Source organism: Aspergillus novofumigatus, assembly GCF_002847465.1.
Source record: "Aspergillus novofumigatus IBT 16806 chromosome Unknown P174scaffold_3, whole genome shotgun sequence".
Lineage (NCBI taxonomy): Eukaryota > Fungi > Ascomycota > Eurotiomycetes > Eurotiales > Aspergillaceae > Aspergillus > Aspergillus novofumigatus.
This window is the reverse complement of record NW_020194276.1, coordinates 2,603,764-2,627,416: the sequence shown is the minus strand read 5'-3', so window position 1 is coordinate 2,627,416 and position 23,653 is coordinate 2,603,764. Positions and strand designations below refer to the sequence as shown.

The 23,653-nt window shown below is 51.6% G+C and overlaps 9 protein-coding genes across 9 annotated transcripts; 4 read left to right on the top strand and 5 right to left on the bottom strand.

Moving 5' to 3' along the window:
• Positions 1 to 229: 229 nt before the first annotated feature.
• On the top strand, positions 230 to 1,192 carry P174DRAFT_419630 (Frag1/DRAM/Sfk1 family protein; the record flags this gene model as incomplete). Its single annotated transcript, XM_024824795.1, has 4 exons — positions 230 to 309; positions 373 to 642; positions 693 to 898; positions 948 to 1,192. The coding sequence occupies 4 exons, from the start codon at positions 230 to 232 to the stop codon at positions 1,190 to 1,192; spliced, it is 801 nt and encodes a 266-aa protein (XP_024684314.1).
• A 167-nt stretch (positions 1,193 to 1,359) lies between these two features.
• On the bottom strand, positions 1,360 to 3,078 carry ptyA (putative tyrosine/serine protein phosphatase). The gene is made up of 5 exons (XM_024823353.1): positions 2,547 to 3,078; positions 2,451 to 2,487; positions 2,303 to 2,397; positions 2,065 to 2,256; positions 1,360 to 1,997 (listed from the first exon to the last, which is right to left on the bottom strand). Exons 1-5 carry the CDS (start codon positions 2,663 to 2,665, stop codon positions 1,502 to 1,504), a joined length of 939 nt encoding a protein of 312 aa, XP_024684313.1. The 5' UTR covers positions 2,666 to 3,078; the 3' UTR covers positions 1,360 to 1,501.
• An 86-nt stretch (positions 3,079 to 3,164) lies between these two features.
• P174DRAFT_511420 (glycoside hydrolase family 35 protein) lies at positions 3,165 to 6,508 on the bottom strand. The gene is made up of 5 exons (XM_024831788.1): positions 6,230 to 6,508; positions 5,085 to 6,161; positions 4,536 to 5,034; positions 3,717 to 4,473; positions 3,165 to 3,675 (listed from the first exon to the last, which is right to left on the bottom strand). Exons 1-5 carry the CDS (start codon positions 6,468 to 6,470, stop codon positions 3,340 to 3,342), a joined length of 2,910 nt encoding a protein of 969 aa, XP_024684312.1. The 5' UTR covers positions 6,471 to 6,508; the 3' UTR covers positions 3,165 to 3,339.
• A 799-nt stretch (positions 6,509 to 7,307) lies between these two features.
• On the bottom strand, positions 7,308 to 10,389 carry P174DRAFT_503013 (uncharacterized protein; the record flags this gene model as incomplete). The annotated part of the gene is made up of 4 exons (XM_024831127.1): positions 10,041 to 10,389; positions 9,886 to 9,969; positions 8,400 to 9,803; positions 7,308 to 8,362 (listed from the first exon to the last, which is right to left on the bottom strand). The coding sequence occupies exons 1-4, from the start codon at positions 10,117 to 10,119 to the stop codon at positions 7,308 to 7,310; spliced, it is 2,622 nt and encodes an 873-aa protein (XP_024684311.1). The 5' UTR covers positions 10,120 to 10,389.
• A 434-nt stretch (positions 10,390 to 10,823) lies between these two features.
• Positions 10,824 to 13,150, bottom strand: P174DRAFT_141711 (putative MFS transporter). Its single transcript, XM_024821132.1, has 7 exons — positions 13,005 to 13,150; positions 12,811 to 12,941; positions 12,368 to 12,757; positions 11,805 to 12,317; positions 11,340 to 11,748; positions 11,106 to 11,273; positions 10,824 to 11,045 (listed from the first exon to the last, which is right to left on the bottom strand). The coding sequence occupies exons 1-7, from the start codon at positions 13,048 to 13,050 to the stop codon at positions 10,975 to 10,977; spliced, it is 1,728 nt and encodes a 575-aa protein (XP_024684310.1). The 5' UTR covers positions 13,051 to 13,150; the 3' UTR covers positions 10,824 to 10,974.
• A 1,456-nt stretch (positions 13,151 to 14,606) lies between these two features.
• P174DRAFT_511417 (CFEM domain-containing protein) lies at positions 14,607 to 15,696 on the top strand (the record flags this gene model as incomplete). Its single annotated transcript, XM_024831787.1, has 3 exons — positions 14,607 to 15,031; positions 15,126 to 15,255; positions 15,338 to 15,696. Exons 1-3 carry the CDS (start codon positions 14,945 to 14,947, stop codon positions 15,694 to 15,696), a joined length of 576 nt encoding a protein of 191 aa, XP_024684309.1. The 5' UTR covers positions 14,607 to 14,944.
• Positions 15,697 to 15,892: 196 nt separating this feature from the next.
• P174DRAFT_141680 (uncharacterized protein) lies at positions 15,893 to 16,966 on the bottom strand. The gene is made up of 3 exons (XM_024821131.1): positions 16,708 to 16,966; positions 16,186 to 16,617; positions 15,893 to 16,115 (listed from the first exon to the last, which is right to left on the bottom strand). Exons 1-3 carry the CDS (start codon positions 16,843 to 16,845, stop codon positions 16,050 to 16,052), a joined length of 636 nt encoding a protein of 211 aa, XP_024684308.1. The 5' UTR covers positions 16,846 to 16,966; the 3' UTR covers positions 15,893 to 16,049.
• An 89-nt stretch (positions 16,967 to 17,055) lies between these two features.
• On the top strand, positions 17,056 to 18,813 carry cdc43 (protein geranylgeranyltransferase type I subunit CDC43). Its single transcript, XM_024823352.1, has 5 exons — positions 17,056 to 17,751; positions 17,811 to 17,856; positions 17,906 to 18,267; positions 18,316 to 18,424; positions 18,485 to 18,813. Exons 1-5 carry the CDS (start codon positions 17,161 to 17,163, stop codon positions 18,625 to 18,627), a joined length of 1,251 nt encoding a protein of 416 aa, XP_024684307.1. The 5' UTR covers positions 17,056 to 17,160; the 3' UTR covers positions 18,628 to 18,813.
• A 1,764-nt stretch (positions 18,814 to 20,577) lies between these two features.
• Positions 20,578 to 23,314, top strand: P174DRAFT_430051 (non-specific serine/threonine protein kinase; the record flags this gene model as incomplete). Its single annotated transcript, XM_024825605.1, has 4 exons — positions 20,578 to 20,590; positions 20,616 to 20,776; positions 20,836 to 20,983; positions 21,039 to 23,314. 4 exons carry the CDS (start codon positions 20,578 to 20,580, stop codon positions 23,312 to 23,314), a joined length of 2,598 nt encoding a protein of 865 aa, XP_024684306.1.
• Positions 23,315 to 23,653: the final 339 nt, after the last annotated feature.

The following is a 23,653-nucleotide window of genomic DNA, read 5'->3' as shown; positions in this document are numbered from 1 at the left end:
GTCGTCCTTTTGAGGTCGAAACTTTTCCGTCCTATTTCTTAATTGTGAGACCGACGTCGATATCTTGATCGAAACAAAGCCGTCAACCAATAAAAGCTCGGCATAACAAATATGTGGATTATATCATTTTGGATCTTTCCGGTGATATCGGCTTGCATGTGGCTTGGTAGGGAAACTTTTTCCACCGAACTTGTCAGATTGATGCTAATTTCATGGGTTTTGTCTAGCTATGCTGCTTGCGATGCTGGGAAACTGGGCTGTACTTGGGACGCCTACCTACCCCAGCATGGAAGCCGGACAAACCATTGCGTATGTCGTCATTTACTGCTCGCTTGCGCATGCCGTTCATTTGACGCTGACAAAGGATGATAGATATATATCTGACATTGGAGCGCAGGGGTTGAAGCCTCTGTTTATCACAGGCAGCGTCATCACCGTTGTCTTCTTGGATCTGTCCTTCGTTTCAGAACGCTGGCTGCGACACTCCGGACTGTTGGTGCCGAACAGGGGCTGGTTTGACAAGTTCTGCGCTGTCGCTTCGATATTCTTCGCGGTCGCTGGCGCACTTGGGTTGATCCTACTCTCTTGCTACGATACGCTGCATCATCCGCATTATCACGATGGATTCCTGGTCATGTTCATGTAAGCGGCATCTCTGCGGTTTGGAGATATAAATGACTGATTACTTCAAGTGTCGGATACCTGGTCAGTGCGGTGCTCATCTGCATCGAGTATCTGTGGCTGGGGATCTTCTATCGCTCGCAGCATCGCATCTTGTTCGCGAGCTTCCTGGTCAAACTCGCGTTTGTGATTATCGAGGTCGCACTGGCCATTGCCTTTGGTATCTGCACTCGCCGCAACTCTGGCAAGAAAAACGTGGCCGCTGTCTTGGAATGGGGTATGTTCTGAATTCCTGTCTCGATTATTCTCGATGCTAATATCTGCAGTTATTGCTTTCGTTTTCACGGGGTATATTCTCTCCTTTGTGGTCGATCTTCTACCCTCTGTGCGAACGCGGCGCCACATCCCTCAGGGCGAAAAGCGCCTCGAAATGGCCCACGAGGGGCCCAATGCTCCTCATCCTCATCGCAACGGAGCCAGTGGCGGCTACATGGTTGAGGAGCCCCTGACGACGGATTCTACCGGGCCCAACACCAACTTCTACCGCGGGCAGCGTTCTACCGGTTACTAAAACCGGCGTTCTTGACGATAAACACGATATACACTTTGATGATAGCCTTTTTCTCATTTTATTTGATTTGATATGCTGCTGCTTGTACAACACTGCATTGGATGTGCTAGATAAAGATACCTTGGTCCCTAATGGTTGCTGATACATGGGTATACAACGCCTTAATTATATTATATAAATTGCTCATTTGTCCCGAAGTTGCTAAAATCTACCCAGAATCCATGCATGTATCCGCCCGTAATTACAAATATCGTATCCCAGCTAAATGTACATCCATCATCAGATAGAATAGTCGAAGAAAACCGAAGACTATGCGAGCAGCCTCTGCCTGATCAACTCCTGCTTCTCGCGATCAATCCCAACAGACATCAGATACCCTTCAACGCCGCCGTATTTCGCTTCCAGATGCGCCCGGATCTCCTGCGTAAATCCCGGCGGGCATTTCGCATACTCCTCATCCAAGCCCAGCACGCGGATCTCCTTCATGCGCTCCTCGAACTCAACGACCAACTCCGGCTCCGACTTGACGTAGTCCGCCGCGATCGCATCCGCCGACACCTCCGGCACAAGGAGCAGAAGCAGAAGCACAATCAGACCCGTGCGGTCCTTGCCCTGCGTGCAGTGCACGAGGACCGGGTACGCGGCCGGCGACGCCAGCAGCTCGAAGATCTCGCGCACCTCCGCCGTGCTGCTGTCCAGCGTGTCCTGGCCGAGCCTGATCAGGCCCCGCGGCGCCATGGCCTGCTGGCCCACGATGGTGACTGCTTCGGTGCGGTAGCCTGAAGCTACGAGGGCGAGGACTCGTCTATAGACATCAATAGCTGTGCGTGAGGTGGGGAGTCGCCGGGGGGGGGGGGGGGGCGGGCGCATACATGAGGTTATACCAGTCCAAGCGCCACAGGAGGGCGCGCTCGAATGCTCTGCCCGTTAGACTGATCAGGGAGCGTTGCACACCGGAGATCTCCATGAGATGCTCGTTTGCCTCCGAAGGAGGGAGAGATGGTTGTTCTGGGTCGAGAGCATCCTCGCCGCGACATTTGCGAGTGGCCATTTGGTGTTCGGTCCTGTCAGGGTCAGGGTCAGGGTCAGCATCAGTATGCATCTATGAACGCTTGCCGTCCATACATCGATCTGAGGTCCAGGACGGTTGAAATGTGTAGCTCTTCTGCTAGGCGCCGTCTATCTCGTTCTGAGGCATCGTCTAGCTGTTGTTTGTTAGCAATGAACACTGACAATAGATCCTAAGCCTTATGCGCACCCTGGCACTTCGGAAGAGGACGCCTTCCTTTAGGATGCTGTACCATGCCATATACCGTCAGCAAATGCAATTGATAACGAGAGACGTGCAACATACCGACATCCCATCAATTGATTGATTGACCGTCCGACATCGCGAAAGTTGATAATATTGTCAAAGGGCCGATCGGCCGAGTCTAGATCGACGCTGGATTGGCGGGGGAGATTGGAGGTCATGGTGACTGCTGAGATGACGGATACAGGGAAAGAGGAAGCAGGAAGCAAATATTAAGAAGGGTGAACGAATATGGGTATCATAGATGGAATGAGAACAAACCCAAGAAGTGAGTTGATTAACCCATCAATTAGGATCAACCAGTGGAAGCGAGGTTCAAGACAATAAGTCGGTTTGTTATCGTAAGTGCTAGACGGGCTACAGCCTTTAAATCTTATACAATGTCCATAACAAAGATGGACCGATGAAGCAATAAATTGATGGAACTATGTCAAAGAACGAGAGACTGGCGAGATGAAGATGAAGATGAAGACTAGGACGGGACGAGGACAAGGAGGAGGAGGAGGAGGATGAAGGAGATACAAGATAGCCGGACAGACAGACAGACAGACGATGGATTGATTGATTGGACAGAGGAGTCAGGATTAAGCATACTATGCGGATCCCCTCAAACTGGCGGTGGAGAGGAAATCCAGGAAAACTGGCACTAGTCACGGCCCGACGGCTTCTACTCCGGCTGGATCGCTGGATATGGAGTCGAATTCATTTAATTTTCCGCTTCTTTCTCTTCGTGACTGTCTACTTTCACGAATATGTACAACTCCTGGCTCTAAGACTCTGGCCAGACTGCAGCGACCATCCCAGAAGCTACCAACCGGCTTTCTGACAGCTGCCCTCATGCATACTGGCTTCGGTCTTTCCAGCCCGGCTGCAGATAGCCCCAGTCCTGATTGAAGTCGAACCCACTCCGATACTTTCCATACGCCACCAGCTCCACCTTGTCCAGCTTCGCACCCGCATCAGTCAGCGCCCACATGCTGATCGCCAGCGTGTTCTCCCCGCGGTTGTTGATCACACCTGGCGGAAAGGGAAAGAGACTCTGCGGTCCGGTGTGGGGGAGGTAATGACCAAATTGATATCCGTTCATGAAGACCTGGACTACCGCCTTTGTGCCTTCGGGAGCCCCCAGCTGGAGTCCGATGGGGACGTCCAGATCTTTATCGAGCTTCAGCTTGAACGTGGTCGTGTAGAAACGACCCTCGGCCCGGATACCCCGTCTAGAGGGCTGCTCTTCGACGCGGATTTGGGTACCTTGTACCCGGGCAGATGCCAGCCCATGCGCTCACCATACAGTCCGCCCTCGTTCATCGGGCCACGGACGGGGTCAATGTTCTTCTCGCCGCCTGCGTTACCTTGAATGCGCCAAGATTTAAAGTTCCCCCCTCCAATCAAGGTGGCGCCCAGGATCCCTCGCGGATTTTGTGTTCCCTTTGGCCTCACGCTGTTCTGATCATGGCCTGTATAATCCGTGACCACTGTCAGGACGTTGTCACGATCCTTGAGCGCGGAGCTGTTGAACGTGAGGACAGCCGACGTCGCAGCAAGGCTAGGGCTGCCCACGGACCCGCCGGCATACTGCCCGTTCACCCACGCTGCCCAACCCGCGGCTGCGCCGTTCTGCACGGTCACATTCGCGCCGGTCACGTTGCGTCCGTCGAAACGACCACGGTAGACCTTCGTGCCCGCATGGTAGCCGTAGTCACCGGAGTAGAGGACGGGGAGAGAAAGCGGAGCAATCGCATTGACTGAGGAGGTCTTGTTGCAAACAGTCCATTTAGAATCGTCATAATCCGGCTGGATTTCTGGAAGAGTGTCTTGGGACTTCCAGGAGTCCAACGAAGGAAGTTGAATCTTAACATCTTCCGCTCCAGGTACAGTTCCGATCAGGCTTCCGTACGCAGTCTTTCTGGTCTCGATTGTCTTCCCGTTCCACTTGACTTTCTTGACCTGCGAGTCACCAGTGTACACTCTGTCTTACGGTCAGTCTCTCTCATGACAAAGGAGCCGGGAAGCTCAGCAGTTTTTACTCACTCAATAGATGTGGTGTTTGCGTTGTCACCAGTGATTTCCACGGTACCGTGGCTGATGGAAGCCCCGCGAACCAGGTACGGTCCTTGAACCAATATGTGCTCGTTGGGGGCGACCTGCGGGCTTGACGTGGTCGGAGGCGCAAAGAAATTCCAGGCAGACTCTTTGTCAAGAAGGTAGGCCAACACACCGTTGGAGAACTTCACCGCAGTGACACCCACTCCCTGCGTGTAGGAATACTGCGTGCCGTAGCTAAACTCCGAGGCGGTGACGTTGCTATTGCCGTATGTCTGGAAGGCGAGCTTTGGTACATCCTTGAACGCGAAGGTCCCCTTCTGGCCGACATTCAAGTAGAAGACAAGGACATTTACATCGAGGTTGGCGTACGTCAGGACTTCAGCGGATGAAAACAGGAGAGTCGAGTTATTTCCGAAATTGTAGTCTGTCACTATAATCTTGCTCTGGCGGCCATTCAGCTCGATGTCGGGGATGGAGATGGCACCTAAGTCCGGTTAGCACAAGTCAAGAAGAAACTGCACGCGAGGACCATACCGGCAGAGGTGGTGGCGTTGAGGGAAAAGGTAGTCACATCGCGAGATGAGCTGGTGCTGTGTGCAAGCACGTAGAATCCCGCGTTTGTGTCGGGGTTTCTAAGCGACCAAGTGTAGATGCTACTATCGCTAGTATAACTAGTACCGTTACCTTCCATATAGGTCTTCAAGAGGTCGGTCGACACACGAGTGAAGAGCCCAATAAGCTTTGTCTGTTTCAACTTGTCGCGGATCTCTCGAGTCTCGCGGAGCGGAGCCCCGTAGTCGTAGGAAGTGTACACAACTGGAGCGGCGCTGTGGCCCCAGTTGGTCCCGCCGTACGTCATGTAGATGCTATGCAATGTCACCCGAGAGCCGATGTTGTTCTTGTAGTAAACATCTGGGAACTCCGGCGACAGCTCCGCGGCGCAGGTGTCATAGAAAGACCCGCCCCAGGGCTGGAACCACCCACCCTCGAACTCGGGCATATAACTCGGTTGCGTGGAGGAGTAGTTCTGGAACCATTGATAGTATGTCCGGACGAGTCTGAAACCAGAGTTGGGATTCGTGCACGAGAGGCCACCAGGGTACGAGTCCAAGCCATAAATATTGACTGCGCCTCCTACGTTGTGGTAGTCTGTCGACCAGCTGACGCCTCGCATGCCCTTCTCATTGTGGGAGCTTGGAACAACAATCCCAGCCTCCTCAAACACCTGCGCAATCTGCTTCATGTAGATAACCAGGGTGTGGTTCGGATCGTACGTCGTCTCCGTGAGCTCATTCTCGTGTTGATTGAGAATCACAGGCCCGCCGTTGGTGATTTGGTTCTTCGCAATGATCTTGCCGATCTCCAAGATCCACGGCCGCCATTTTTCGTAGTATGCCTCGTCGCTCGTCCGCTCGTTCCCCATCTGGCCGTTCGCTGCCCAAAGGGCATACCCGCCAGCGGAGGTTTCTGCGTTGCAGTACGGGCCGCCTCTTGCAATCACATACAAACCCGCTTCTTTGGCGTAATCGAACAACCGCTGAATATCATGGGCTCCGTTCTCAAAGTCGAATTCGCCCTCCGAGGCGCTGTGGAAGCTCCAAAAGAAGTACACTACCCCCGCCCTTTAGTACCCTGTCGGACTCACCCAAGAATAAACGCAGGATAAGATATGATCATACCTGAGATGGCATTGAACCCATTGGCCCGCAATTTCTGAAAGACATCCAACCATAGCTCCGGCACAGGAAGTCTCTGGTAGTGAAATTCGCCCGAGAAGACAAACAATCGCTGCCCCTTGACGGACAGACTGTACTGGTCCCATGTCACGTCGGTAGTCTTGCCATTATCTGTTCCTGACACCAGACCCTCGCCCGTCAGGATCCCCAGGAGGAGCAGAAACAGGAAGCTAAAGACTCGCATATTCGCCTCGCCAATTGCGCCAGGATGCAGTCGAGACTACTATCCTTGTCCATAGCTGTAAAATGTACGACAGGATTCACGACAATAAAAAGGTCGCATGGACAGAATGACGCGACGACCATCTTCGGGTTTTCGCGACAGTGTTACTCCGGTGCTGCGCAGGGATTGGTGGATGTTCGTGATTGAGTAGTCGACGACTAGATGCAGCTAACAAGCATGCATGCTCCTTTTCCCCGACGGAAGCAGGGGAAGATCGACGGACGAGCGCGATTGGTGGTGATGGTTGTCTTGGGTAGGATTTAATCTATAGATGAAATGCGGGGCGGAGAACAAATCTCGGAGAGAAATTGTGGGGGAATGAGACACTTCGACAATGGGAGACCTCACGAGATGATTCCGACTGCTATTTTCGATTCGGTATTTCTCTTGTCTATTCGTCTCGATTAATGCCGAAGGTTGACTGAAGTAAAGCCGTTGTCAATCGAAAGAAAGGGGATAGAATGATTCTGATCTCGCCATGAGCTTCGACGGTTGTCAATTTCTTCAAACTCTTTCAGAAAACGACACCCATATAACAGAAACATGATTGAAATTTCATGAAATATGTACCAATAACTAAAGTCACTAGAACAGATTGCGCCAGAAACGTTTGAACCCCGATTAGTCCCCAAATTTCCGCCCCGATAACCACAGACCACGACGCCCGATAACATTCCTCCCAATAAAACTCCCAAGGAGAAGGCACGAGGTATAGAAAGGAAGAACCCAAAGCTCGGCCAATACAGAGACAAGAAGGCAAAAAAGGTATTACATATTAGTGCGCAAAGGCAGATTGCATCACAAGTCCTCGGAGAACCGCGACTCACGACTACCATTGGTGGCATGCTTGCCAATGGCTGGAGGCACAGGCAGTCCGTGGTCAGCGGCGCCCTCTCGCAGTTCTTCTTTTGTGGCGGTGGATGCGTTGGAGCCTTCAGGGTTGCGAACGCCACTCTCTGCAGATTCTGAAGCGGTCCGATGATCATCACTCGGCTTCGATACTCCGTTAGTCTTGTTATCCTGCGAACCGCCAGACACCATCTTCTTGAAGCTGGATCTCAGGCGTGATGGCTTCCTGTTCTCACCATTCTGCTCAGCTATGCCGCTAGAGCCACGCCGCGTGGCGTCGTTTCCTAGACTGCCTTCGTCACCAGACATTCTCTGCTGCATCGTGGTAGGATCATTGCCTGTGACAGGATGAGATCCGAGTGCTGCACCGCGCGAATCTGTCCCCGCCAGCGCCGCACCTCCAGCGAACCCTGTGTTTGCGGTTCTTGCTCCCTCGCCTTCTATCTCTCGTAGAGACTCCCGTTCCGCACCATTAGACCGGCGACCCACCCGGCCTTTGAACCAAGATTTGAGTCTGGATCCCCGTCGCTCAAGCCGAAGCTCTTCCTCTCCGGCAGTCCCTGGCGCGACAATCCTCGCTTCATCCTCAGCAGGCTGAGGTTGTGTAGTGTCGATGATGGCCGGTGCCGCTACGGGATGTGCCTCTGCTTGGGGAGCAGCTTCAGTTGTAGCAGGTTCAGCCTGGGGACCTTCGGCCTTGGGGGCTTCAACCTGAGGAGCTTCGGCCTGGGGAGCTTCAACCTGAGGAGCTTCGGCCTGAGGAGCTTGAGCCGCAGGGGCAGCTTCCACCTGAGATGCAGCCTCAACCGGAGGAGTGGCGGGCTGAGGTGCAGGTGCAGGTGCAGGTGCCACTGCACCGGGGCCGTGATAATTGGTCTCTTCCTCAGCCGAAGGCTTTTGTTTAGTGTCTTGCGTTCGCTTCGATTTCCTTCTCCAGAGCCATGTCTTTTCTCCTGTAGCTTTCTCCTTCATCTGCCGCTTTTGGATCTCTGCCTCTGTATGAGCTTGTCTGAAGTCAAGAATTCGAGCGGCACAACATACCTAGCTGGCGTTTCTCCTCAGCCCTCGTTTCACGCTCCCGCTCACGCGCAATGGCCTCATATCGCTCCCTTTCTTCGGCATCCAGACGAGCCTCCAACTCCTTGGCCCTCTCCTTCTCGGCACGATCCGTAATCTCATCGAAGGTTGGCTGAAGCCTCGAACGCGCGACTGCCTCCACGTCGGCCATATCCATGTATCTTTCAGCGCCGATATTGACTTTGTCGTATGGTCTGTAGGGCTCTTGTTCCTGGACATCGCGTTGTGCCCGCTCAAGTGCGGCCTCCTCCCATTCTTTCTGCATCGATGGCGGAGGCCGGCCTGTTTCGTGGTAGACACGCATCTCCATATCTTGGATGGTCGCATTGACGTTTCGCCTTGCGGCCTCCATCAAGCTGGCACGGTCTTTCGTTCTTTGTTCATCCACAGCATCGAGTCGCGATCGAAGACTGGACATCTGGTGCCTGATTTCCCTTGATCGCTCGGCATCAGCAGCTGATGTGTCCGAGTCGAAGGACGCTCTCCTGCGACGGATAGACAGGGTGGGCCGCGGAACGTGCGGATCAACCCCATAATATTCCTGATAAGTTGGTTCATTGAGTCTAGCCAATTTCTCCGCAGCCCGCTGTTGAGCCGCTTCTTGCACTTTGATAGCCTGCTTAAGGGCCGCTGGATCGGACTTGGGAACGGCTCGCTGGGAGCGCATGCGGCTGAGTCCTCGCTGAGCACCGTAGAGGGCTGCGCTGGGCTCTCCAGTCGGTACTTCCTCTCTTTTCTCCGTAATATCGTACATATCGCGCGCCATCGAGATAGTAGCAGCTCGAAGCACGTCCTTTCGGTCTTGCTCCTCGAGACCAATAGGAGGGTGCTCAGTGTAAAGTTGCGCGTTGACATTAGCCATGTGATGAATTCTACTGGCTTCCATTGAGCTGTCAATATGTGCAAGTGGGTCTTCCACTTCCGGCGCAGGCTTCACACTGCCAGCCGCTGAAGCAGCATAAGGCGCTTCACGAGCAATTGTAGGTTTGCTGGGTGCGGAGTCGGCCCTCTTCCTGCTGAGTCGGTACGCGCCCGTAGCAGCACGAAGCGCCTTGTCCCTGTCCAAGCTCTCCCGCTGGATATCATAGACCTGGTCGGATGTCGTCGAGATGTCATATTTAAAGCCAGTGGTCACCGGAGGAAGACTCGTGATGGCTCTCCGGTCTCTAACTGCAGTAATGGCGGCTTTGTACCCTTCCGGGCTGGGTCGAGCCACGGGAGCCTCAGTAGTTCCTGTGTCCTGAGTCTGATATCCTGCTGCGCCGCGCCTGTCAGTTGTTAAGTTTTTGTGATGACTCCTCGCGTGGGCAAGAGCAGCGCTCGCTGATGCATGGCTGAGGTTGAGCGAGCCCGTCGCTTTCGGATCTCCTGTCATATGAAAATTATGGCGTCAGTCACAATGTTTCGACATCGTAAGATCATCTCCGGAGATCCGGCGGTTATTCCTCACTGAATAGTTGCGATTCAAAGGTAGCAGGTTCCCGAACGGACAGTCTACGCTCGGGGTGCGTCACATAGAGTGCAGCTGTCGCAGCTGCCGAATAATCGAGTCAGCGAAATAATTCTTCGTCAAACCAAAGTGCAAGATATTCATCCAGGACTTACCTTGATCAGCTAGCCGGGCAGACCGGGAACGCTGGATGGAGACGCTATGGACTCCAGGATGAGACTCAGTAGTAGCCATGATAAGATAAGGTCTGCGCCGTGATGCGGGGAGTATGAAAGGACGGCGGATACAGGCATTCCCGATGGAAGCAAGTCAAAGGAAAAGAAAGAAGGAAGGGAAGAAGATGATGAAGGAAAAAAAGGTTACGTGTCGGTGGCAGAGATAATAGTGGTGACGACCAGTGGGATGAACCAGCCGGAAGCTTGAGGGAAGAGAGTCGAGAAACGAGTGTGTCGTCTGTGACGTCGGTTGCAGAGGGCAAATCCACGGATGTTACCTCTCAACGATCATCGATCAAGCATTGAGCTTCGTCGATATCTCACCTCGCTGATGTCATCATGTCGACGTGATAATTGAATTTGATTTACGATGAAGTCTAGAAAGTGAAGAAGAACAGAGCTCAGAGTGTTACACTCTCTTCAGCCCAGGCTGGTTGTGTCGATGCTGTCTCTCGCGGTCGAGTCATGATGCTTCCATCCCCACGTTCACATTCCAGTCTCGGCTCTCTTCCGTTTTCAACCATGACGAAGATCTCACTAGTGTTTTATTATTCTATATCTAGATAACCGTCCCTGCAGATGGATCGTCTCCACTATCTCTCATTTTTGGCGGTTCCCCGACTTAACCAGTCTGATCTACGTCGATGTCACAAGCGAATCCGCTCGATTGAAGCATAGATTCGGATGCACGCCGCTTTTCGTTCCGAGTGGTTATTTTACACATGAACCAGAGGTGATAATAATACTCGTAACAAGGCTTCAGATTGAGAGATTAAGATTAGTGTAGTGCGCGCACATGGCGACTCATTAGGGTGTTATAAAACGACATCGCGCAGGCATTACCCCCGTTCTATCGTAAATCATCCGCCAAGGATTACCAGAGATGCAGCTTCTTCAAAATGTTGTAACGCGTGAAGAATGACCGATTTCGTTTCCCGAAAATATCTGAGTGGTTTAGTTAGCTGCAGATGCAAAAGCTTCGAGTAGCTCGAAAGGAATACTCACACATGGGAATGCTCAAGAGACAGACGCCCACCTGGATGCTGGAGATAGCTAGGAATGCCGGTCTGATACCATTTTTTATGAGCCAGTCATATGCGAAAAATGTCAGAACGAAACTGAAAATGTTCTTGAAGATCAATAAGCACGTGAACGCTTCAACGGCGATTTGACCTGTATCAAACGTCATCAGCAACAGTTTCCGCAGGCTTTGTCGTATGGCAGAAGGCTCCAACTCACGGTGTGCATCGACAATGTACAAGGCGCTCGCGACAGCACCCATGACCATTCCTATGATAACAAAAGCAAAGAAGACGTCCGGCACAAGCCATCCATATCGGTCCACGTCCTCTGCCACAATCCCAAACCCGTAGAGACCAGCGCCACTGAAGATCAGTTGGAAGATAACTAGCAAAATACGGAACTCGGGTTCGTATTTGCCTTTGTTGAGTTTTATCATGACCTTGTTCAACGAATCGGACAGGATGCCAGACAGAATCAGGCCTAAGATAGAGCCGATGAAGGCGCCTGTGTAGAGATATCCTGTCTGAACCTCATTGAACCATAGAGGAGGGCCCAGGAAGATGGCAGCCAGGACAACACCGATGAAGACAGTCCAACCAATGATAACGCCTTGTATCAAGCAAGCCTGTGGGAGTCAGAAATAGCCGTCACATAGGAATTGTGGGAGAGGAAAGGACTTACCCAGAGGATGCCAGGATGGAAGAATAGGGGAAATGGTCTCAAAAGCAGTTTGAAAAAGGCCTCGTCTGTCTTCCGTCCATTGAATAGCTTCAGAGTCGCCCAGTACGTGGCCTTGCGAGGAATCGTAGGTTCCTGACCGGCGCCATTTTCTCCTCGAGAGGATTCTCCTTGCGACTTCTCGTTGGTCCCAGGTACGGATTGCTTCTGCTCTCCAGAGATCTGGCTTACTTCAGAAGTCGCATATCCGGCGGGCTGCAGTTGCGTATGTGACTGGCTTCCATCAAGGCGGTCGTCGACATGCTCAAAGTCTGTGTTGAAATGGTCGGCGCGTCTGAAGGCCGTCTCGGGTATTAGGAAGAATGTCATGGGCAGACAAGCAGCGGTAAAGATTGCCACTAGGTAAAACGTCCATTGCCAACTAAGCGAATGTGTGATCTTGCCAGCCAAAACCGGTGTGAGGAAGGCGGCGCCGAAGACGGCAACATTCGACAAGGCCATCCGCTTGCCCCGTTCCTGGCGTAATGGTCAGTCGAAATCCGTGAGGTAGCGCAGATGGAACCTACATGGACAAAGAATAGATCACCAACACAGGCATTCGTCAAAGCTTCGAATGGAGCCAATGCGACTCCTTGTAAGATCCGGGCCCAGAGAAGGCTCTGATAATTCTGGCCACTTCCCCCAGCCCATGCGCAGCTCACGACCATCAGAATATTTCCAAGGATGAAAAGATGCCGCTTGCCCCAGACTCGTGCAGTCGGTACGATTAGCACACCAGCGACACCTACACCACAGAGGTGGTAGCCAGTGAGGAGAGCAACGGACGTGAAACTCTTCCCATAGTGAAGAGCAATGGTCACAGTGTTGGCGGCCATGAGCGAGCTAGTTGTTGCACAGAGTACTGAAACGAAGCAAAGCGCGAATAGGATTACATCGCGCCACCATAACGGCCAATTCTAGAGGCGGTTCTCAGTATCGAGCTTTGCCAATCGTACCTTTTTCTACCTACCAGAGGATCGTTCGGGTCATCGCTTGGCTGTGGCACTAGAAGTATAGGAACGTCGCCTGAGCGATCGTACTTGAGGCGCGAATCGAGAGCGGTCTGATCATTCCTTTCATCTTCGAGGATATAGGATGTACCTAGCCAGAATGTATCAAAAATGGTGGTTCCGATTGTACAAGTTTTTCTGTTAAAGAACTTACCAGGGACATGGTCGAGTACCTTGTCCTCGAGCACACCTAGACCCATATTGATAGGGAGTGAAGGGCGGAAGGTATGTCAATCAAAGCAATGCTCACTGGCTTGTGCCGGGGCGAACAGATAGGTAGATAATATTACGGGGTAACACGGGCTTGTGCCTGGCTAGAGGCTTGAATCAGCGACCAACAGTCGTTGTGATACACATTATAATAATGACTGAAATTGTAGAATAAGGAGTTCGGTTGATAAATGCGAAATTTCTGCCGAGGCGAGAGTAAAAGCCTAAGCTGTCTATCTTCGAATTGTGAGTGTGACGCGTTCTATGTCACAGGAGAAGGGTGCATTTATGAATTATTGATCCTTCAAAGAGCAGAACGCCAGGGAATCCTCTGCAGTGTCGATCAGCAGGAGCATGAGGGACTGAATTCGTGGTCGCGGCTGTTTGCAGAGCTCCCGCAGGATCACCTGATACGGAATTTCTTTGCCCAGCCATAGTGACCAACGCAAAACTATAGTATTGCCTGCTTGTTTTTGCTGTACCTTATGGTTATTTCTTAATATTGACATTTGATACCCGATGTCAAGGTCTCTACGCCACTGTACTCTATATATCCTTCCCAGGTGTCATGGATCAATGCCTGTTGGGAGGTGGCGCAGCATTCCTCCGCAGGAAGCCAAAATACTCCATACCTACTGGACAGATGGTCATTGTAAGGTACGCTGTGATAGCAGTATCTACATGTTTTACGGAGTACATGTTGAGTGAAGACCAAATATGGACTCTTTGCAGCTATGAGTTCAGCGATGACCATCAGAAAGGGTACTGTGGACTGGTAAAGCACAGAAATGAGCCTAAAGACATTTGACTTGAGCCTTGACAGAACGATGATAGCAATTCATTGCATCCTTTGCCAAGAGTTGCTATAAGGATCCGGTAGTCTAATGAATGTTTCCTCGTCAGATGGTCAAGGACGGGGCAAAAGTGTCTGAGACTGGTGACGAATTTTGGGTGGAGCAACTGGGAATTCCGGGAGAGGGAGAAACCTCGGGCTTGGTGGCTCCAAGGGGGTCCAGGAGTCCAGGCTAGTGATTTCACGGCTCTTTTGATAGGCTAATGGCTAAGTAGAATCTGGGGATGGGCCAGATTTCTGAGCAAAATAGGCGGCCGGTGGAGTCGAGCTGAGGGACTAGTTCATGATGAACCATGACGAGCCAGGGTCCCAGTGCAGGAGGATGGGGTCATAACATTGGAACACTCAGGGAGTATCTCCTAAGTGACGGTCCTTTACAGGATTGTGAGTGTGTTTCCCATCATAGGCTGATATTAGCAATTAATCTGCCATTAAATTCTGTCACAAAGAGCTGGCCCGTGTCTCATACAAGTAAGGTACTGTAGAAACCATGTTCCAGGCGCCATAAATGATCCTTCGGAGAAACAGTAAAAAGTATGCGAAAGCTACATATTCACTTCGGCCTATGAACTTAATTCTTGCAGATTAACAACCATAAGGATAACTCAGATAGGCATGAATAACAACAAGGAGTCTAGACTCTAGAACAGTTATTATCTAGTAGTTCAATTCGACTATGAAGGCTTAATCAATCGCACCTGAAGTGGGGAAAGCAATGGAAAACTGGAAGGAACTAGAAAATAAACTAACCATCAGAGAGGTACCACACATCCCTTCCCAGGCATGATTATTATTCGCTGCATACTAGATAGGCTGCACATTCAGACATTCATCAGCTTACTGCGAGATCGTCGCGCCAGTTACCAACCACTCCCATCTTGTTTCTACTCTTTCTGATCTTGTCCCCTCACCCACGCTTCTACACCTTCATCTTCTCCCAACAGATCTTACTCTAAGCCCGTCTTGAGGTACATGATCCTACGTTCCTAGCACGATTTATTTCAATCGAGCATCTTAGCCAAATCCTCATAATGAAGCTTTACTCTGTCTCCCTTGCTCTTGCGGCTTGCCTGAGCATGGCAGCTGCCCAGGGCCTTGACGGTCTGCCGGATTGTGCTGTAAGTGTCGCCTCTCATTTATGTGTTCACCATACTACAAAGTTGTTTCTTCTGTGCGGAGTGATTGGTACCTATTACTGATGACCTGAGATAGAAATCATGCGCTACGAATTCCATCCCAGCCAACTGCGGTCTTGACGTGAAGTGCATCTGCACCGACTCGTCCTTCATTTCGGGTATTTCATGCTGCGTTCTCCAATCTTGCGCTCCGGACCAGCAGCAGGGTAAGTTCTCGTCCTTGCTGTTCTCGGCACTCTGCACGCCTACACATGACCCTTGATTCTCCTCCTCTACATTAGACTACAGAAGACGCTCACCCATTCTTTCCCACAGCCGCCGTCGAGTTTGCGAACCGTATATGCAGAACCGCCGGTGTGACCAACATGCCTCAGTCTCCCAGCTGCTCAAACACAACTCAATCTGCCACTGGCACGTCCTCTGGATCCTCTACAAGCACATCTAGTTCTTCCACCGAGTCCAACGCCTCCCAGACCGCTGCAACTGCAACCACTTCCACCACAGCCACTTCTACCACTGGCTCCGCGACCTCGTCTGCTACTTCGGCCACCAACACCAGTACCGGGGCTGCCGTTGCTCAGCACAAGGACATTGGTCACATTGCGGCTGTCGGTGCGGCGCTTGCGGCTTTCGGCTTGCTCGCTTAGGGGCCATGGGATTCGCGTCATGGCTGGACTGTTTGTCATTCTTGACGAAATACAAGCACAAGCTGAACGGTTTATGGGAAAAGAAGTGCATATGGCAACAAGTGCTTATATTGTGACCCTATTTCCGCAAAGCTTCAACTTGTCTTGTGACTTTAATAGGATCTTGAGGAGAACTGTTCTGCTTTGAACGCATATGCTAGCTTAATTGTCCGCAAACTGGATTTTCGCTGTAATATGTCATAATTGCTGGGCAATCGAAGAATTCATTGTCATTCTTCAGTATATGGTGCTCTGTAGATTATGTGCAACGCCTGCACCCAATCCGCATCAACCGAACAACGGAATACCACCGTCTATTCTTCTCGTTCCACGAAACGAGCAGCTATTTCCTGGCGCTCTTCGCGGAGAGTGATGAAAATCTACCACGGATCAGCACAACTCAATGAAGGCTTCCACAACCAGCGTGGCCAGCAGGCGGACAAGACTTACCCAAAGCCAGAACATCATCTCCATAAACCCATACGTAAATACAACCCTATTCTTCAGCTGGTCCAAGCCAGACGTCACCTCTACCGACCCATACCCGCCTGTCTTGCGCGCGGCACCCGCACCCACACCCCAAGCATCCGGTTTACTCTGGTAGATGAAGAACGAGACAGCAAAGAACAGACAGAACCGGGCTGCGGAAAGCAAAGTCCAGATCTCCGAGTAGAGGGCGGCGAGGCGCGCCGCGAAGGGGTTTTGCATCGCGCTGGACATGGGTGTGGCAGATTGGCTTCTGGCCGCTTGGGCCATGGCGACGAGCTCGTTGACCCGGGGGATTTTAGCGACGATGATCAGGTCGACGAGGGCGTCGGCGATGAGGAGGATGCCGCATAGCGCGAAGGGGGATTGAGGACGGGAAAAAGACGGGGCTGCATCCTGTTGGTGTCGTTGCAACAACTCTGTCAGTTTGAAGTTTGATGACGCAGGATTTCGGCAGAAATGAGATTAGAGAATCTTCGGACGTACGATCTGTAGGACTTCTCCTATCATGAAGACAATGTCTGATTCGGTGACTGTGCTTGGTGATCTGGTGAGGTACACGGCCAGAACAAACAGAAATAGGGCGTGTGCCTGAATGAGCGTCTTGGAGGAGAGAAGAGCCATGTTAGAGGAGAATAGAGAAGATGAAATAATAGTATTCTATATACAAGTCACAGCAGTCGCTGCGAATAAATCTGAGCTCAATCGATGCTATTGTACATGTTCTTGACTTTGTATCTGCCGCTACTTTTTTTCCGATGTCTGGATCCATCTTGTGGGGTTGCCGCTGTTAAGTCCGGAGGCCGCCCGCAAAATAATAATGATAACAATGAAGCGCAATTCAGAGCCACGGACTCAAGGAACTCACCCCTTTGCTAGTTCTTATTTTTACCTTGATCTGACTAGCAAGCAGATGCGATATTTGTCAAGTCCGGCAACATGACCGAGGCTGTCTTTAACAAGGAACGTCACATCAAATACTACCTCCGTTGTCTCAAGACATTCCTCCCCCACCAGTACACCTCCAATGACTCCAATCGCATGCTCCTCGCTTTCTTCACAATCTCCGGACTGGACATTCTAGGCGTCCTCGACAGCAAGATCACCGCCGAAGAACGAAAAGGTTACATAGACTGGCTCTATCACTGCCAGGTTCCATCGGGGGGTTTCCGCGGGTTCACGGGGACAGATTTTGGGATTGACAAGCGCACTTCGGAGAACGAAGCTTGGGACCCGGCGAATGTCCCGGCCACATTCTTTGCGCTGGTATTGCTGCTCATCCTGGGCGATGACCTGTCGAGGGTGAAGCGGACCGAATGTCTTCAATGGTTGCCCAAACTTCAACGTGAGGATGGCAGTTTCGGAGAAGTGCTCGGCCCCCGGGGAGAGGTCAAAGGTGGTCGCGACTTGCGGTTCTGCTGCTGCGCAGCTGGGACGCGATATATTCTTCGAGGGAGGAGCGGGAGAGGCCTTGAGGGTGTGAGCGATATTGATGTGGGCCGGCTCGTGGAATTCATTCAGGCTTGCCAGGTCCGAAGACTCTTAGGTATTGGGTTATGGCTGCGAATGCTGATACTTGGATCTGATAGACATATGACGGGGGAATGTCGGAAGCGCCCTTTCGTGAATCCCACTGTACGTGCAATGGACTCTGCCATAAGCGACTGATTCTGACTAGAAACAGCTGGCCTGACCTATTGTGCCATTGGCGCTCTAACTTTCCTTTGCCGTCTTTCGAAGGAGCAGAGACACACGGCGCTCCTTTCTCCCGGGAGTCGGGAATTCGAGCATTTGCTCAAATGGCTCGTCTCCAGACAGACGTCTGATTTGGGTGAAGAGGAGTCGGACGAGGAAGATGATGGCTCACCTGACCAGAGTGATAGTTTACATCAAGCTACAAGCAACCTCGCTCTCGATGAGAAGATTGCCGTGCTTCCTAACCTACCCCCGCCCGCAGAGGAATCTCTGCTTTGGGCAGGCTTCAATGGGCGATGCAACAAATATGCGGATACATGTTACTCGCTTTGGAACGCGGGTACGCTCGTAGTAAGTATTTACCGATCTTGCGATGTTGAACACTACTAACAGGACTAGATGATGAACCGACTATCTCTTATCGACCAGCAGCGCAACCGGCGATATCTGCTCGAGAAGACACAGCACATTATCGGCGGGTTTGGGAAAGGCATTGGTGAGCCTCCAGGTAAGATCCCAGAGCTCCTACAACATAGAAGAAGAGGCTTGTTCTAACGGTCAATGCAAGATCTTCTACACTCGTTTGCTGGGCTGGTATCTCTCGCATTCCAAGGAGAAGAGGGCCTGAGCAGCGTAGATCCTGCATTATGCGCCAGCCACCGGGCAGCTCAACACATGGAAAGTCTTCCCTGGTGGCAAGAGACGAATTGATGCTCTAATTATGGTGGATGGATATCCAAAATAGCACGCTGTTCGTATTATCCAAGGTCGTAGGCTGGGCTGGAAGTCTTGCCAATTTATACCCCAGGTCGTTGATTTTCATTTTATGACACTTCGGAGCAATACGCAGCTCCCAGCTATCTTTGAACGGGAATGGGTTTAGATTACTCGCGCAATAAATTCTAATCATTCGTTAGTTCAAAACGCAAGCGAGCACTTCCCGTGTCTGGAGGCTAGGAAGTGTTCTAGAAAACGGGGAGTGGCCCATGTCACCACCCACCGTTAGGACCAGCCGCAAGCCGTCGTCATCGTAATTTATCTATCTGCCATTCAGGGGCTCGTTTATCGACCACACGAGTAGCACTGAGAGCCACTTACTCAGTGATGATATCAGTATAGTCAGGGAATCACATTCTATACCCGATACGTAGACGCAAAGCGAAGATCTGACCGCTCCTGTAAGGAACCCTCGTGTATGAGGCCCTCAAACTCGTCGGGTGATCGATATTGGGTTGTTGATGACGATGATGTCGATGCCGAAAGACTCGAAAGTCGAAACGGCGCACGTTCCCACCTGCAAATGAGCATCATGGTCTGTTTGTTGTTTTACTGGCTGTCAGCGGTTCCATAATGAATGAATAATAATGTATTGTCCGACAATTGACTTGTGTGAAATTGTGCGTACAGCCCGAATGCAGTAGACAATTGGTACTCTGTAGATTTCTTAAAAAGCAACTAACCAGTTTAATAATAACACTTCCCCTGGTTCATCGTCATCGTCATAACAATAAGGTACATACCTCCAGATGGCCGTCTGTTGGCTAGATAATCAGAAGGATAAGAAAATCCCAATAATAATAGTCAAGTCATTGTCCAAGCCGATGCAAAATCAGTTTGTCCGTTGACACTCGAACCAAACCAACTTCTTGTTTCATCATATTATTCTCCGCCAGATCCAATAGATATAGGTATGCATTGCTAGCTTCTTCTCCTTTCTTGACAATTTTCCCCTCTTGTCGTCTTTATACAGAATCTCTTTCTCTTTCCATCTTCATAATATATTCCGGTCTGTTTACTAATAATAATATCTGAGCTTCTCATCTTCAAGTCATTTCCGACCTCCTTCCGGTCCTTTTCCACAAACAGCTGCCGTTCCGTCCATCCTCCTCCACCTCCACGTCGTCCTGTTGGGCCCGAAATTTCCACTCCGGACAAGGGAATTTTTTGCGTCCTTCTTACATCCCTCTGCGAGGCGTCTCTCCTACTTTGCGGAGACTTGAACGAGCTATAGCCGATTCCCTAACTGCTAAACAATCTCGATTCCATCTTACCCGGTCCGTCCGTCTATGCGATCCGCGATCTGCCAGCCATCTTGCGCGCCGCCGTCCATCGCATTAAACTCCTTGTTTTGCTACACTTCTTCGTCCTTCGTCTCCATTCGTCCCCCTGATCGCGATACTCCTCTCCTGTCCCGCCTCGGGTTGAATGTCAGTCCCAAGCGGTCATCGTCGTGATCATCTTTCGTCGTCAGAACGGCCCATCGTGTGCATACATCATCTCCGCGGGATTCTCCAAATTAGGCGGAGACGATCTCATAACACATGCCGTCGGCCAGGACAAGAGCGGAGGTTCAATCCCAGAAACAAAAGGAAAAGGTTCGTCTTCCGGCATTGATATTTGGACGCATCATAAAACGGTCAACCTAAGGCTCGCATCTTCTACGAGACCCCACATTCAAACTTTATTGGGCCAAACCATCACAACTAGCTGTAGTTATTGCAAACCCTGTCATTATGCGGTCTCTCATGTGGCCTGATGTTCCCCCTCTCAATCCCTGGACCTTTGATATGCTGCTTACTTTTGCCTTATGCTGCTGTTGAAAATGAAAGTTGCTGACTATTGGCGATTGCGTCTCGCCGCTATAGCTCGCCAAATCATACCATGAGTTATTGGAGTAAGCTGCCCTTTTATTCCCCAAGCTCTGCCAAAGCCCTATGATACTAATCAACTATCTGTTTCCAGGGAGTTCTCGTCAAAGGACCTTCGAACCGTTGGTAACTACACCCTTGGAAGGCTGATTGGGAAAGGCTCCTTTGGCAAGGTCTATCTTGCATCTCACAAGCTCACCAATGGTTCCAAGGTATAATTCACCCCGCGGCAGACATAAGAGGCAGAGCTATTCTAACACATCGTCCATAGGTTGTGCTCAAGTCCTCCCCCAGGGAGGATACGAACCTGCCACGCGAGATTCATCACCATCGCCAGTTCCTCCACCCGCATATCGCCCGTCTCTATGAGGTTATAGTGACAGAAAAGCTGGTCTGGCTTGTACTCGAATACTGCCCAGGTAGGGAACGTTGCACCGTGATGCAATCGGCTACAGCTGACAAGACGATGCGCAGGTGATGAACTCTACAACTACCTTCTCCGCCATGGTCCCCTCCCAGTCGACAAAGTCAAGAGGATATTCACACAGCTAGTGGGCGCTGTCGCATACGTACATAGCAGATCATGCGTTCATCGCGATCTCAAGTTGGAGAACATCCTCCTGGATAAGCACGAGAACGTCAAGCTCTGCGATTTCGGCTTTACGCGAGAGTATGAGGGCAAGGCAAGCTACCTACAGACTTTCTGTGGTACGATATGTTATAGTGCACCTGAGATGCTGAAGGGCGAGAAGTATGCCGGAGAGAAGGTGGACGTATGGAGTCTAGGCATCATCCTCTATGCGCTTCTCGCCGGGGAGCTGCCGTTCGACGAAGACGACGATCAAGTCACCAAGAAGAGGATTCTCACCGAAGAGCCAGTCTTCAGTGATAAATTCCCCGACGATGCCAAGGCCCTCATCAACTTACTCCTGTCCAAGCGACCTCTCATCCGACCGAGCTTAGCCGATATACTGGCTCATCCATTTCTCGCAGAGCATGCTCCGGAGCAGCAAGCAATTCTTAAGATCGCTCGTCCAGCGCCTTTCTCGACACCCTTGGAAAGGACTACCCTCCAGCGGATGAAAAGTGCTGGAGTTAATGTCGACGAGGTCATGGAGAGCGTCCTTGCTCAACGATGCGACCCGCTCGCCGGCTGGTGGGCTCTCCTAATCGAGAAAGAGCAGCGGAAAGAGGTCCGGAGGGAGCGCAAACGACGAGAACGAGAGGCGGAAGCAAAGAACTTGCGACGACTCAGCGCCGCTAGTAGCCGTTTGGAGAAAATCTCTGCTGCACTCCTTGAAGTGGATGAGGAAGGACATGCGTCTCCGGGCACATTGCTTCAGGAACGAGGACGAAGGGACCGGCGCAGTCTTCCCTCTCAACTCGCTGTCCCGGAGTTGCCAATGCTCCCTGAGCCAGTTCCCCTGCAGCCTTTGGATTTGACCATCCCAGCGCCGCCGCCGCCTCCTCCACCTATTGACAAGGACTCGGTCCGATCTGGCAGCTCAACAAGACGTCGGCCGGTACCCCCTCCAAAGGATAATACGCGACGACCGAGCACACTGCATGCTAGTGCGTCGCAGCCGGAGTTGGCACAGCACAATGGTATCCTCAGGCGCCGAACTGGACGCCGTCAATACCCGATCATCAGTCAGCTCGCATCGCTGAAACATTGGTTAATGGAATCTGCGAAGAGGACAAAGTCTCCTCATCCTAAATCAGCGGGGGGAGGGCATCGCAAGTTCTTCTCCGACAGACTGAGCCCAGGGAAAGGTCAAGAAGCTGGGAAGAAACCAGCGCCAACCTCACCAAATATCCCTCCTGCTGGCGATCTGGCGACTCCAACGCAAATCAAGCGCGCATCCAACGCCAGTAGCCTTGCGCCAAGCAGCGCCTCCTACTCCAACAATCGTCATTCATATCCGCGACAACCCCGGCCGCTGAGTACTGGCTATCCGAGCCATCGGAATTCTCTATCTCCGTCTCCGATCACGCCAAGGGGCTCGTACAGACGATCCTCCACGGGGCTACGAGGTCGCAAATCCACCTCGTCTTCTGTATCATCCATACGAAGCATTCATCATACGCACACTCACTCCAAGGCGTCTTCTGTTTCCTCAAACAGCATTGGATCCGCATCGACCCCGACGGCCCGACCTGCGAGATCCCCACACTCTTCGATCAAAGTTCTTCCTACGACACCCAGTGCCTCTGCACGCTTTCCCAGTAACATTCGCCTCGTACGGAATGCTAGCAATGGATTCCGTGATACCCACGATGCGAACGGAAGGATGCAATCTGTTTTCAACGAAGCAGCGCCCGCACCGTTACTCTACTCGCCCTCGAGCAGCCTTGTGTTTGCCAGGCGCAAAAAATCTGCCTTCAGAGGTCCTATGTTACACACAGCGAATCTCATGGCCTCTGGTGGCATGGCTGCAACGGAATTCCCCCACGACAATGCTGCAATGGATTCGGCCCACGGTGCAAGCAAGGCTCGGGCTGCAACGCGGAAAAGTCAAATTATCGAAGAAGAGGAGGATATGGCAGAGGAGGATATTGAGGAAGTAGAGACTTTTTCGGGTCCAGATGAGGATCCAGGCTCGCCAGTGGACGCTATCATCGGGCCGGAGGAAGAGAGTAAGCCGTTTGACTGTTCAAGTAATTCAGCGGCCGACTGTCAAAAACCATCGCTCGCCCCTGCGCCGGATATCGACGCGAGTCCACTTCGGCCCCTCGCTCTTCCTCCCTGAAAGTATCAAAAGCAGGCACAGGAGATGCGCCAGCTTCGCGCGACGGGGACAGCAAGACCGTTGTTGTCACCTCCACAAACGCTGTGGCTCCCTAGGATTCATCTTGTGTCGGCACATCGAATTGGACAGACGAACAAGTTCCATGTCAGGTGACCAATGACCTCTCATAGAATCATTTATTTGTTTTGCACTAGCCTTTATACCCCTTTTGCGGCAATGTGGCATCGGCTTTCTTGAATACCTGTATTACTTTGGATTTGGTGGAGATACGAACGGTATACGCTTTTCATCATCTGCCACGACTTCATTCATTTTTGTTCGTTTCCTTTCCTTCACTTC

What these genes read in the sequence shown, in the direction of transcription:
- cdc43 (XM_024823352.1), top strand. Translation starts at nt 17,161, where the DNA reads ATGACCGAGGCTGTCTTTAACAAGGAACGTCACATCAAATACTACCTC. An exon ending in GCCCTTTCGTGAATCCCACT is followed by an intron (nt 17,857 to 17,905) that starts GTACGTGCAATG and finishes GACTAGAAACAG; the next exon opens with CTGGCCTGACCTATTGTGCC. An exon ending in GGAACGCGGGTACGCTCGTA is followed by an intron (nt 18,268 to 18,315) that starts GTAAGTATTTAC and finishes TAACAGGACTAG; the next exon opens with ATGATGAACCGACTATCTCT.
- P174DRAFT_141711 (XM_024821132.1), bottom strand. Translation starts at nt 13,050, where the DNA reads ATGGGTCTAGGTGTGCTCGAGGACAAGGTACTCGACCATGTCCCTG. An exon ending in GGTACTCGACCATGTCCCTG is followed by an intron (nt 12,942 to 13,004) that starts GTAAGTTCTTTA and finishes CATTCTGGCTAG; the next exon opens with GTACATCCTATATCCTCGAA. An exon ending in TCCATCCTGGCATCCTCTGG is followed by an intron (nt 11,749 to 11,804) that starts GTAAGTCCTTTC and finishes TGACTCCCACAG; the next exon opens with GCTTGCTTGATACAAGGCGT.
- P174DRAFT_511420 (XM_024831788.1), bottom strand. Translation starts at nt 6,470, where the DNA reads ATGCGAGTCTTTAGCTTCCTGTTTCTGCTCCTCCTGGGGATCCTGACG. An exon ending in TGGGTTCAATGCCATCTCAG is followed by an intron (nt 6,162 to 6,229) that starts GTATGATCATAT and finishes GGGCGGGGGTAG; the next exon opens with TGTACTTCTTTTGGAGCTTC. An exon ending in AGAGCAGCCCTCTAGACGGG is followed by an intron (nt 3,676 to 3,716) that starts GTATCCGGGCCG and finishes ACCACGTTCAAG; the next exon opens with CTGAAGCTCGATAAAGATCT.
- P174DRAFT_141680 (XM_024821131.1), bottom strand. Translation starts at nt 16,845, where the DNA reads ATGGCTCTTCTCTCCTCCAAGACGCTCATTCAGGCACACGCCCTATTT. An exon ending in TAGGAGAAGTCCTACAGATC is followed by an intron (nt 16,618 to 16,707) that starts GTACGTCCGAAG and finishes CGACACCAACAG; the next exon opens with GATGCAGCCCCGTCTTTTTC. An exon ending in AGATGATGTTCTGGCTTTGG is followed by an intron (nt 16,116 to 16,185) that starts GTAAGTCTTGTC and finishes GATCCGTGGTAG; the next exon opens with ATTTTCATCACTCTCCGCGA.
- ptyA (XM_024823353.1), bottom strand. Translation starts at nt 2,665, where the DNA reads ATGACCTCCAATCTCCCCCGCCAATCCAGCGTCGATCTAGACTCGGCC. An exon ending in AATCAATTGATGGGATGTCG is followed by an intron (nt 2,488 to 2,546) that starts GTATGTTGCACG and finishes GGCATGGTACAG; the next exon opens with CATCCTAAAGGAAGGCGTCC. An exon ending in TCGATGTATGGACGGCAAGC is followed by an intron (nt 2,257 to 2,302) that starts GTTCATAGATGC and finishes TGACCCTGACAG; the next exon opens with GACCGAACACCAAATGGCCA.